The sequence below is a fragment of the Varanus komodoensis genome, unplaced genomic scaffold (genome assembly GCF_004798865.1).
Source record: "Varanus komodoensis strain SLA01 unplaced genomic scaffold, ASM479886v1 scaffold60, whole genome shotgun sequence".
Lineage (NCBI taxonomy): Eukaryota > Metazoa > Chordata > Lepidosauria > Squamata > Varanidae > Varanus > Varanus komodoensis.
The window spans coordinates 3,831,170-3,842,605 of NW_025336223.1; the positions used below are offsets into that span (position 1 = coordinate 3,831,170).

General features: G+C 45.6%; 1 protein-coding gene across 3 annotated transcripts; it reads right to left on the reverse strand.

The window, feature by feature from the left end:
* Positions 1-1,282: 1,282 nt before the first annotated feature.
* On the reverse strand, positions 1,283-9,310 carry COPS7A (COP9 signalosome subunit 7A). Of its 3 annotated transcripts, none has more exons than XM_044449748.1 (8): positions 9,234-9,310; positions 8,208-8,418; positions 6,352-6,427; positions 5,174-5,262; positions 4,894-5,096; positions 3,262-3,367; positions 2,057-2,208; positions 1,283-1,852 (listed from the first exon to the last, which is right to left on the reverse strand). In XM_044449748.1, the coding sequence occupies exons 2-8, from the start codon at positions 8,367-8,369 to the stop codon at positions 1,813-1,815; spliced, it is 828 nt and encodes a 275-aa protein (XP_044305683.1). In that variant the 5' UTR covers positions 8,370-8,418; positions 9,234-9,310; the 3' UTR covers positions 1,283-1,812. The 3 variants fall into 3 exon arrangements, with proteins under 3 accessions (XP_044305683.1, XP_044305681.1, XP_044305682.1); XM_044449746.1 differs by having other exon boundaries at positions 2,057-2,211; XM_044449747.1 differs by lacking the exon at positions 9,234-9,310 and adding an exon at positions 8,845-9,058 and having other exon boundaries at positions 2,057-2,211.
* Between the last annotated feature and the right edge of the window lie 2,126 nt (positions 9,311-11,436).

Consider the following 11,436-nt stretch of genomic DNA (forward strand, 5'->3'; position numbering starts at 1 on the left):
AGGAAGCCAGGCTGGAGGTGGGAAAGGCAGAAGCAGGAGAGAAAATATGGAGAAGACGCCAGAAGCAGCTCCTGGGGAAAAGCCAAGGCCTGGGTGACAACTAGTGGAGGCTCACGGAAAACTTCAAGGGAAGTCTGGAAGCCTGCTTGAAAGGTTGCAGATGGTAAGCAAGTACACTTCAAGACTGAGGCGAAGCTTGATAAGGGAACTGGATTAGGTTTCATTTGTGTTGAAAACGGTTAATTTCTATAACCTGATGGATGGTGACAGTAACAACATAAAAGCCTTGTTTTAAAGTAACCCTAAGTTTTTTTTTAACTAAAGTACATATCACTGATTTGTCAGGCCTGTGTCCAACTACCTTAGGCAAAAGGCAATCCAATAAATGTATGTAGTTTCACGGTGCAGCAGAAGAAAATGGGCAGATACTGCATCTTTTACATGCTGAGTGGCTCTTTCACAGGATATAATCAAATAATGCCTGATCTATGTTAAAAATGAATGAAAAAAGTGCAACATTCAGGACTCTAATGTCAGCGGGGCCAACAAGGAAAGTTTTACTGTGCTTAAATTGTGTAACAAATGTACTACTTAAGTACAGTAGGACTTGGTTCACACATCCATTGTGATGTACGAGTGGGAGACAGTGGGCACACTGCCTCCTGGGCACCTACCACTTTCACTGTTACATAATTACCTGTGACTGGCTCATGCTTGGGTTGTTAGTGCAATATCCAAACCCAGCCACTTTGGATTTGTAGGTGAAAGAACCTAAAGTTAACTCATGTTTTATTCTTAGGTTAACTTGGGAGTTTTCAACCCACAAATAACAAGGTGTCTGGGTTCGGATGTCACACTAACAGCCTATGAACATCTGTTCACAGACTGTTTGCAGAGACCAGAAGTGGCTTCCATGCAGACCTGCAAGTAACAGGCAACCAAATGCTGCATTATGTGTGAACAGACCCAGTAAGTCCTGTCACCTGCCGTCAGAGTGCTGAATCTGTATTTTCAGGCCACTAAGCTCATTTTGATTTTGTAAGTCTCAACAGGGTCAGAAATGGATCCCTCTTTTTTCAAAAGAAAGCCTTTTGGTTTCTAGGATACTATGGAGCCTGTTCCCAAAGTCTCTTTCAGCGATGGTATCCCATCCCACCGGGAAACATTAGCTGCACACACCACCCTCCCAGGGGACAAAAGGCCTCCAGTGTGCTGGGCCAGACAAGAATGTATCTGCAAACCATCCCAAAAGAGAATTAACTGACATCAAAGAGAAAACAGCTTTGTAGATATGTCCATAGATTTATTCTTTAAATCACTTTATATTTTATACTATTTTTAAAAATCCATCCAATATTCACTCACGCATCCCCTCCCCACTGAACCCAGCAAAGCAAAAAGCTGAGTTGTCAAGCTGTGTCCCAGCACCAGTGTCCCAGAGAACCCAAGCAGCTACTTGGTGCTAGGTTCATTTCCACCCAGGCTTCCACAATATTTTGTTGGTGAAAATGTAATTGAAACAGAGCTCATGTTATGGCTCTTTAAAATGCACCACAGAGAATGGGAATGGGGGGAAAACAAAGAGAAACTAGGCAAAATAGTAAAAAGCTTAAAACATTCAAAACAAAAAAGATCTGTAAAGGATTAGTAAAGGGCAGCAAAATGAGAGAAGAGCTGAATATATCCAGAGTGGGGGGAAAGAGAAGATTGGGTATTGGGGGGGGGGGTGCATTGCACAGAAAATACATCCAGGTTGGAGAAGAAAGCACCAAACGTGGGACAACTGTTCATCCTCCCCAGTCAGCAGTCCTGCTAGTTTGATTTTGACCAGATCTTTGCGCTGCCTCGGAGCCTACAGAGAAGGAAAAGGACTCAGAATGAGCACCAGCAGGAGTTTTGCACCATGCCCAAAGCAGGGGCTTTACAGACTCTACAGGTTAATAATCTCTGGCCCAAAATAAGGGCTGAGCTGCAGGTGAAACACTGGGGGACTCTCTGCTTTTCTGCCCCAGGTGCCAGAAGGCAACAAGCAGCCTTGCCTGGGAGTCTGTCTCACCCTTTGCCTTTGGAAGCCTTTTTGCTGGCCTGGCGCTGGTTGGTGCCCGGCACCGGCTCCCGCAGTTCTGATAGATGCTGTTCGGGATCCTGTGATGTTGCCGCCGCCGCTGCCGCCGTGGTCACCTTAATTGTCTTCTTCAGATTTGCCACCTGCTGGGGCAGAAAGGGGATGGAGGGGGAAGGAAAAAAGAGGAAGAAAATTGGAGTGCCGAAATAAGGCAGACTTTGTTCGCACACACAGAGATCATCAGTAACACTGAAAGTCCTCAGTAGGCATCCCTTCTACTCCAGCCAAATTCCCATTTAAGAGAGCTCTGCCTCCTTTCTACAGATGCTTATTTTACTGCTGTAGTTATGAAGTGGATACAAAACATACTTTGTTATAAACAAACATAATCACCACTGTGTGAGCGACATATGATTAAAAAATGAAATTTGATAACTGATATGGGGTTCAAGGCTGTGTCGCTCTCAAGGTTTCAGCAGTTGCCCTCTAGTGTTCTGAAGGATCACTACAGGAATGTCTTATTCAATCTGAGATTGTGTATTTGCGGAGAGGATGAGGGTGAAGATTTACTTCGCCATTTGCTGACTTGTCCTGTGTGTCAGTTGGGAAGACATAGGTATCTGGAACCAGATGTTTTCAATATTGGTCATTGGTCAATGTTTATTCTTCTGGGAAAAGAGGAACAGCCAAATAAACAAAAATGCAGCCTACTTTGCTTTCGTTGCAATGCATGCACATAAAAATTATCTGACAGATAAATTATTATTCATAGGGATTGCCTTTTATATTTTATCTGGGACACTGCACTAAAGTTATTGTAAGCTGCCCAGAGGGCTTCAATTATTGGGCAATACAGAAATTAAATAAAAATTGGTTAGAATAGTGGTGGCACCTAGAGCCATTTTTGAGAGCGCCAAATGTGCCCACGGTTGCTTACCTTTGCTTTATCTGTGACATAGCATTGCAAAGAGACAAGCTGACTGCACAATTTCTTCTTGCCATTCCATTTTGAAAAAAACCCCTGCTGCCCAGCCAATCAGAAGGCCAGCGAACAGCACCCACTGTTCTAGCAGGATATACAGCATGTAAGCCAAGGCAACATGAAAGATTGACAGGAAGTTGCTGGTTCAAATGGTAAATGCAGCATGTTCAAATGCAGAGTTCAAGACTCTGCTGCCACAGCCCTGCATCCTCACCTCACTTTCAATCTGCTGCTTCAGACCTAGCTGCTGCTCTTTGTGTTGATTAGCTCGGCTAACTTGTTCTTCAATACTGGAAAGGACCACCTCACAGCCCTGGCACCTGTGAAGAACAGGCAGAAGTGAACAGGCATGACAGAGGTCCACAAAGATGCTAAGACCAACCCCACATGGGAGAAGCAACAAGGCTTCCAGATGCAAAGGAAAGAAGCTTCAAATGAAGAGGAGAGATGAGTGATCTATTCACTTAAGAAGCATAGTCAGGAAAGAAGTGGCTAAAACAAACTGAAAGCACCCTGGTAGGACTGGGACAGCGAACACAAAACACAGGCTGCTGAGGAACTCAGGGTTAAACATGCAAGGCAACAACTCCTACACAGGAGTACCACAGACAGCAGTTTGCTAAGGTTAGAATCAAGGCTGCATGTATGTGCAATCCTGCAAATGTGAAGGAAAAATACTAAATGCAATTAGAGTTTAAGTGCTTGAATACCTCAGTTTTCATTTATAAAAGCAAAAGGAAAAAATAAAAGTGCAATTCCAGATTTTATGTAAAGTTTTGTGGGAAGGGGTGCGCTTGATGTCTAGTGAAGATTCAGAAACAGAGATGGGAAGGAGACTTCAACGGGTCAGAGAATGAATCCTCAGTGCTCTAGAGAGCTTCCTGTCCTTCTCTTGGTCCCACAAAAGCAGAATAAGTATCCAAAATAAACTCAGCATAATTGCTATGATTCATATTTGCCTTATATACATAATATATGCTGACCATAGCACTTATTTTTCTATGGCACCAAATCTTGATATTTGTAGTTATGAGGGCTACACGGCCAACACAGAAATGTGTAAGCTTTCAATAACTCTAGAGCTCATAATCAAACAAAATGTTATCATAAGCAGCAGGGAAGCTGACTTGGTTGTGAGGATATTTGCATAGTCAGAGTCTTAAGATGAGATAGTAGAGGAGGATTGGAAGATACAAGAACCCTCCTGCGCCCTATCAACTTAGGACTTTGTCTATTCAGATATCCTAATGTCAGCATCAAGTCAGATTCTTTCTTTTGCTCCCCACCAATCTGCTTTTTGTAACATTTTGACTGATGAAAAGATCCCATGAGCCTACCCATTTTTGTGATCTTTGAGTTGGCTTAATAATTGTGTTACACCAATACGAACTTTGGATTTTTTTTTTCTTCAGAAGGACAACATGGCGAACGTTGCTCCCCGCACTCCTGCAAAGTTCTGCTATTGTAGCCTTTGTAGGGAAGAGCACGATAGTGCATGAAGCCACTTGGCCAGCCTTACAACACAGCATTACATGCATCAGGAGAATGGTGTCAAAGCCAGCAATTTCAGGTCCCTTTCCTTCTACCTCATGGTTAGTAAAGGAAATGCATGGCAGATCATAATGTTATGCAGCCTCCTTGAGCAGCCAGCAGCGTAGAATCACAGCAGGAGAGGAACAGGCCCTGAAACCACTGATGATTTCTAGCACCAGCCATGAGATCAGCATTGCACCAAAACTCTCCTTTGGAGAAAACGCAAGCATAACATACCACCTATGTGGCAGAAGGGTTTGTGCTAGAGCTGTAGTCCCCACCAGCGTATACAAGCTTAGAGGGTCCTCCTTACCATTCCTGAAGGGTGCGGGTGATAGCGCTGAGCTCCTCCCTGCGGATATCCCTCCCGATACTGTAATCCACCTCCAGTCGCTGGTTGCGCTGGTCTAGGCTGCCCCGCAGGACATCTGCATACACCGCCTCGATCACCAAGTCCTCCAGCTGGCGCACATTCTTCAACTGGAGCTGTTCCAGCAACACCGAATAAGGGATGCACTGTGGGGCACACAGGTGGACGTGAGGTACAACTTCCAGAAGAATAAGGATAGGCAACAAAAAGGTGCATACACTACCTTAAGCTTGGAAGCCAACGTGACCACAGACAGATGGCGCAGTTTGTTCTTCTGAGCTTCGGTTAAGGGAGGCAGATTCCCAGCTTCAGCTGCTCTCAAGAGAAAGAAAGAATAACTATAGTCACAGCAGGCCGGTTCCCTCAAGTTCTTACCACCAGACTTGGAAAAGGCCCTACCCCCTCTTTCCATACACCAGCGTTCTTCCAAATTCCTCTTATCTAGTTCTAATAACAGTCTCAGATATTCTACTCCGAATGTCTTAACCAATTTTCTTCCTCTCCTTCTCTTTCTTTGCCCCCGCACCCCCGTAATTTAGTTAAGCATCCAGAAGAATTCCCCTTCTCCTGTTGGGATGTAGCTCCTGAGGCTACAAAGGCAAACACAGGCCTCCCCATTTCAAAAAGCACTCAGGGCTTGATGCTGTCCCCAGTGCTTTGGAGCCTAGTGAACAACAGAAGCCACTTCACAATGTGCTTCACATTCTCACTGCAGACATAACACAGATAGGGTAGAAAAAGCAGACCAAAGAAGGGGGGAATAAAAGAGCAGAGCCAGGTGATTGAAGAGATAATAGAGATCATCAGCTATCAGGCAATTTCAAACATACTAATATCTAGTGGCTCCATTCTGTATCCTCAGCTCCTGCTTCAGCACTCAGACCCTCTGCTTATTAATTCAGAATTCAGATCCTGCTTGATTTCCTGTTCCCAAGTCCTGCCTGAGATTGGGAGAGGACCAGGCTACACCCAGTTTTTGAGGCCCTCCCACTATATGAAGAAATGCCAAAACAGGTTGCAAAGTTTGTTATCCCTTACAGTTTACTGTGGTTTACAGTTAGCAAAGTAACATGCTTAACATAAAAAGGAACAATGCAATATTTTGTACTAAATGTTCCTAGGGTTTTTTTTTATTTTCTAGCTTTTATCTGTGCAAAAAGACCAATTATTGTGGAAAGACATGGTTTTCCTACAGTGTCACAGTTTATAGCAAAGCTATTCCAACAATCTTAGCCCATAATAGAATGGTAGCAATTCTTGACCTGCTTTAGCACATTCAAACTTGGGGCACTCCATGAATGTGAGGCCCAGGCCAAATGCCCCCTAGGTCACCCCATGCTAGGCCTTGCCTGTAGCCTTCCTTCTCCCTTAATAGGCTCCTAAGGAAAAGAGGAAACATACCCAGGTAATCTGAATACGTCCCATATGCAAAGACGGTGAGCAGGCGGAACACAGGGGAGAACTCACTGTCTGCAAGCTGTAGAAAAGGGGTGGGGTGGGAAAACATCAACATTCAGTACAGACAATAGAAAAATGGCAAATGTCATTGTTGCTTGAAAAACTGGTGCTAATTTGCCCCCAGATCAGTGCTGATACAATTTTTGTTTCATTATTAACAAAATCAAAATTTTCCCTTGCTCTGCGACTGTTATGGGCCCATCCCATGAACTGCACCTGCACTCCAGATGGACAGCAACTTAGGTCTAGTTCTGCTTGAAGTGGTAAGCCTTTGTTTGGGCTATACCACTTTAGGCAAAGGTAAGGGCTTACATGATGGGAATGTTTTACCACTATTATTTAACAAATCTCCATACACAGGGATTACCTAAAAATCCCCTATGTACAGCATTTTTTAAAAACTCCCTGAACGTAGAAAACTATACAACAAAGAGAAAGGTCTAGTCTAGCCTGCTCCTGGACATGTTTGTTTTCTATGTGTAGAAATGTTTTTGCTCTTTAGAGGAGCATCCGGCAATTTGAGAATAAGCTACAGAAAAAAAAAAAAATTATCACCTCAATGAGAGCTAAGGCAAGGTATATACTCTCACAGTTTTCCCTAATGCAGTATTCTGGTGGCAGGAATGCTACACTTTACAGGTCCTGACAAGGAATCAAAGAAAATGCATTCCTTGTTCAGTTACAAAGCTTACTATGCAACCTTGGGCTGTTTTATTATTATTTTTATTATTTATAAAATTTCACCAGCCAAAAAGACTGTGTCTCAGTCTAACCTACCTGTCTTCCCCATACTGGTACCTTCCAGATGTTGTACACTCCAACTTCCATCAGCCCCAGTCAGCACAGTTCATTGTTAAGAATGCTAGGAGGTGCAGTCCTGAACATTTTAGAGGGCACCAGATTGGAGAAGACTGGTGCCCTATTATTATTATTAAACAATAATAATCTTGTCAGCGTATTATGAACATTTAAAAAGTCAAAAGCAACACAGTTATTCTGCTGATTGACCTGCATAGCAAGACTTTATTTTCCATATAAAGACATGATTCTGCATTAGTATCACAGAAAAATATTTTGGAAGAACACTGGACAATAGCTTATGGCAGTGCTTTTCAAATTTCCAACCTTAAGCGACTCCTCGCACTGACTTTGCTGCAGTTAACATTTCTCAGAGCACCGTCAAGGACTCTGGGAAGCATTAACAGGTGTATACACACTAGGTGAGCCTATTATCTGGCGCAAAAAAAAGTATGCCTGAGAATTTATTTATTTATTTATTTAAGGCATTTTTACCCTGTCCTTTACCAAAGTCTCAGGATGGCCTCATACATAGAACACACACAGAGATCCTGATTTGCCCATTGGGAGGAAAGACTGGGTAAGTCTCTCTGTCATTGTTGATGACCCTCACTGCCTACAGAAACTCTGCATATCCACAAAACACATTTCAAAAGGCACTAACTTGTGGCACACTTTCTTTGGTGGCCTGCGATCTCCATTCACCAACGGTACACAACAATTTGTAAGAAGAAAAAGGAAGGAATTTACTAAAGCTACTCACTGAACATAGAACATGCCTGCTGAGGAGCACAAGCGGTGATGCCTTGACTTTGAAGGGGAAAGAAACTCTGAAGTATTTAAAACAACACTATCTTAGTCATCAGTTTAACAGAACTGAGCCCCCATTAAAGAAAGATATGGGGAGGTGAGAAGGGCCTTGGATTCCTTCAGCAACTTACATGGAGAGTACAATGTTGTCTAGGCCTTACCCACCCTTGCCCACAAGTCTCAGAACTCACCTCTCGAACATTGGGCATGTCAAGAAGTTCCCCAAAAACATAAATGCCAGGGGCTTCCAGTACTTGATGGATAAGGCTAGCCAGGGCAGCTCCACGGGCAGATTTTGCCAGCAGCAGGAATTGCTCCTGGTTCTGCCCAGTCACCTTCACCTCGGTTGCCATGGAGTCACCAAATCAGTCTGCTCCAGGGTGAGGCTGCAGCCCCCACAACCTAAGAGAGTAAATAAGCATGGCATCTGGAGCGTTTCTTCTCACACTTTTCCTAACAAAACCAGCCCCAGATAAACTTGTACATTTACACATAATTGAGTTGCTATAGCAATTGCATATTTACTTATTGATACATTATAGACCATCCCATAAATATCTCTCTGGGATGAAGTAACAACATAAAATAACAAATGTAAAAATGATCAAAACATAGTAACATAATATGAAGCATTAATATACATTTCTGATTCCCAGGCATATCTACTCAGACAAACAGCAGCAAAAGATTAGTTGCAGGAAACAAGGCTGATCATTTAAGGCAGTAGAAACAAACCCTCCACCCCACTCACTGCATTTTTAAGTAATTGCTCCTTACAAATCAAGCAAATTAATGAAGTATATGAAATCAAGCAGGCCTAAGACGTACAGCTAGACATTCAGGGCTGGTTATGCATAAAAGTAGCGAAGAACATTATGACAGATCGGTATGTGTGAACAGGGCCTGGTTTGGGTACTGGACGGAGGGTGGTCACCGAGACAGCAAGAAGAGAGTAATTTAGAGGGGCGACAAAACGAGGGAAGGAACTCAGCACCAACAGGAGCAGCGTAACGGGTTTGCGGAGGGGGGAGAGCAAGAGAAAAAGGGTGCCGGCACCCCTTTCAGACCCATCAGGTTCGGGAAGGAGGGACGCAGCAAGCCGGGGTGGCCCAAGCACGCTACTGCACCCCACTGCACGCCCCAGGGGCGGCCACGCGGGACCTGCCCCAGCACCTCTCGGAGCTCTGCCACTCCGCCCGCCCGCCCGCCCCTCGTACCCGAGGGCGTCCCTTCTCCGCTGGCAGCCGAGGATGCTGGGGAAGCCTCTTGTCAAGAGACGGAGCGCTTCCGGGTTGGTGGCGTCACGGCTGCCCTTCAGGCACCGCCTCCTTGCTTGCTCATTGGCCAGGCCCCCTTGATGGGCACTCCCCGGCCAGAGCTCCCTGCGCAGCTACATTTCGCCAACGTCGGACTTTCCTCCGCCGAAAAGCCGGCTCGGCCGCCGGCAGGACGGAGCACCGCCCCGGGGCGCCTCCTGCAGCTCGGGCTGCTGCCTCTCGCTGCGGGCTCGCCGGGCCGGGCCGGGCCGGGCAGCCGCTTCTCCATCCTCGAGCCGGCAGCTCCCCGTGGATGGCGCTCTGGACGCCGCCGCGTCACGGTTCCTGCGGAACCGGCGATTGGCCTGTGCAACTTCATGTAGCGCCTGCAAAGTAACAGAGAGTGAACATCGACGTGGGGGTGGGAAGAGCAATTCCCCGGGTCTGGACCGCGCTGATCACCCAGCAGGGAAATCTCAGTTTTTAAAAGGTCTCCTAAAACCCCCTTTTCCCCGCTGCGCCCCGTACATTGTGGGAGAAGGAAGGCAGCGCCGCATGCCCGCGCACATACACGCGGTGACCAAACCAGGAAGAAAAAAATCTCCAAGTCTTTTCTGTTGTTTAGAACTTTTCTGTTGTTATCCCAAGTCTTTTGAGAGACTTTGGCTCAGGGCCAGTTGTCATTCTTCAGGTTCAGCCAGTGTGGCGCTTATCTAGCCATTGCAAGTGGCCAAAGGTGCAGTGCGTGTCTGTTCTATCTGTTTCTCATTGCTCTGCAACCCTGAAGTTCCTGATCTGAAAAAGCCGTGTCTGTTCTATCTGTTTCTCATTGCTCTGCAACCCTGAAGTTCCTGATCTGAAAAAGCCCTATGGGAGGAATTGCCTCATGAGGTCTTCCCCTCAGCTTTAATTGAGATGCAAGAAGCCGGGGAGGCAATAGGCTGCTCACATTCTTTGGACACTTTATTAGTAAGGTTAGCTCAAGAACCCTGAACACAACCCATGGGCATTTCTCTGAATTAGTCCTTTATGGATGTATTACAAAGGTAGTTCCTTTTAGGTGCATCTGCCCGACACTGGGTCAGAACTGTGGTCCATCCAGGGTGGTTGACCCTGGGTAGAGTCATAGAAAAGTAGGGTCAGAAGGGGGCCATCAGGTGCAAGCTGCTGCTGGTGCAGGACTCCCAAGTCACCCCACCCCACTCCAACTGCCCTGTTGCACCATGAATGTCCCTAATGTGGGAGAGCTCACAACCTCTCTTGGCAACTGGTTCCACTGTCATATTGCTCTGACAGCGTTTTTCCTGGTGTCTAGCCTGAATCTGGTGTGCTGCAGTTTAAGTTCACTGTTCTGTGTCCTAACTCAGGGAGAAGAGGTCTTTTCCTTCTGCTTTGTGGCAGCCTTTACTTTTAGAGTGTTCTTCCTTTATTTTTAAAACTTTCTAGATCATCCCTTACTGTAGTCTTGGGATGGTTTAACAATAAGACAAAATAAAACACAGCATCTTAAAATTAACCTGTATGATGTACCTATCATGTCCCTTCATAGTCTTCTAGCAGCAGCTCTCCAATATTTCAGGCAGGATTTCTTCCTAGCCATACCCACAGAGGCTGGAGATCAGGCTCAGGACTTCCTGTGTTCATGAGATGTGTTCTTCAGAGGTAGTGCCCCTGCCTTGATTTTCTATCAGAAGGAATGAGGATGCTAAAAAACAACCCCAAAAACACCAACCCACACACAAATTTTCAGCATAGTCTTAACACACTTAGAAGCCCCCTCCCCTTGTGCACACCCCCTTTTACTGGACAAGGCGAGGGGGAGTGAAGTTGGCTCCAGACTGTGAGGGATTCCCCCACCACTTCCTTCTGTGACTATGAGCAAAGCCTGCTCAGATGGGACCTCGAGGAGCTGAGCCCGGCGCTGGCTTTGCCTTAGAGGGCCAGATGGGCATTTGGCCTGTTGCCGGAGAGTCCCTTTGCCGAATGAACAAAGTCTTTATTCCCTGGACTAGTTTTTTTTAAAGACTCCAGAATGAAGTGTTTCAAAACACAAACAATGTGCCTTTCATTTCAGACAGGAAGCATTTTTAAACATGGGGATGACATTCCTTTGGGCATGTACAGAGTACTACCCTCCCTCTGCTGATGGTAGTGGGTTCATGGC

Excerpts from the sequence above, each read along its gene's own strand:
- COPS7A (XM_044449746.1), bottom strand. The coding sequence starts at position 8,369 with ATGGCAACCGAGGTGAAGGTGACTGGGCAGAACCAGGAGCAATTCCTG. Across the intron at positions 5,263-6,351 it reads GACGTATTCAGATTACCTGG|CTGAAGCTGGGAATCTGCCT; the intron begins GTATGTTTCCTC and ends TCTTGAGAGCAG. Across the intron at positions 2,212-3,261 it reads AGCAGCAGATTGAAAGTGAG|CAGGTGGCAAATCTGAAGAA; the intron begins GTGAGGATGCAG and ends TTTCTGCCCCAG.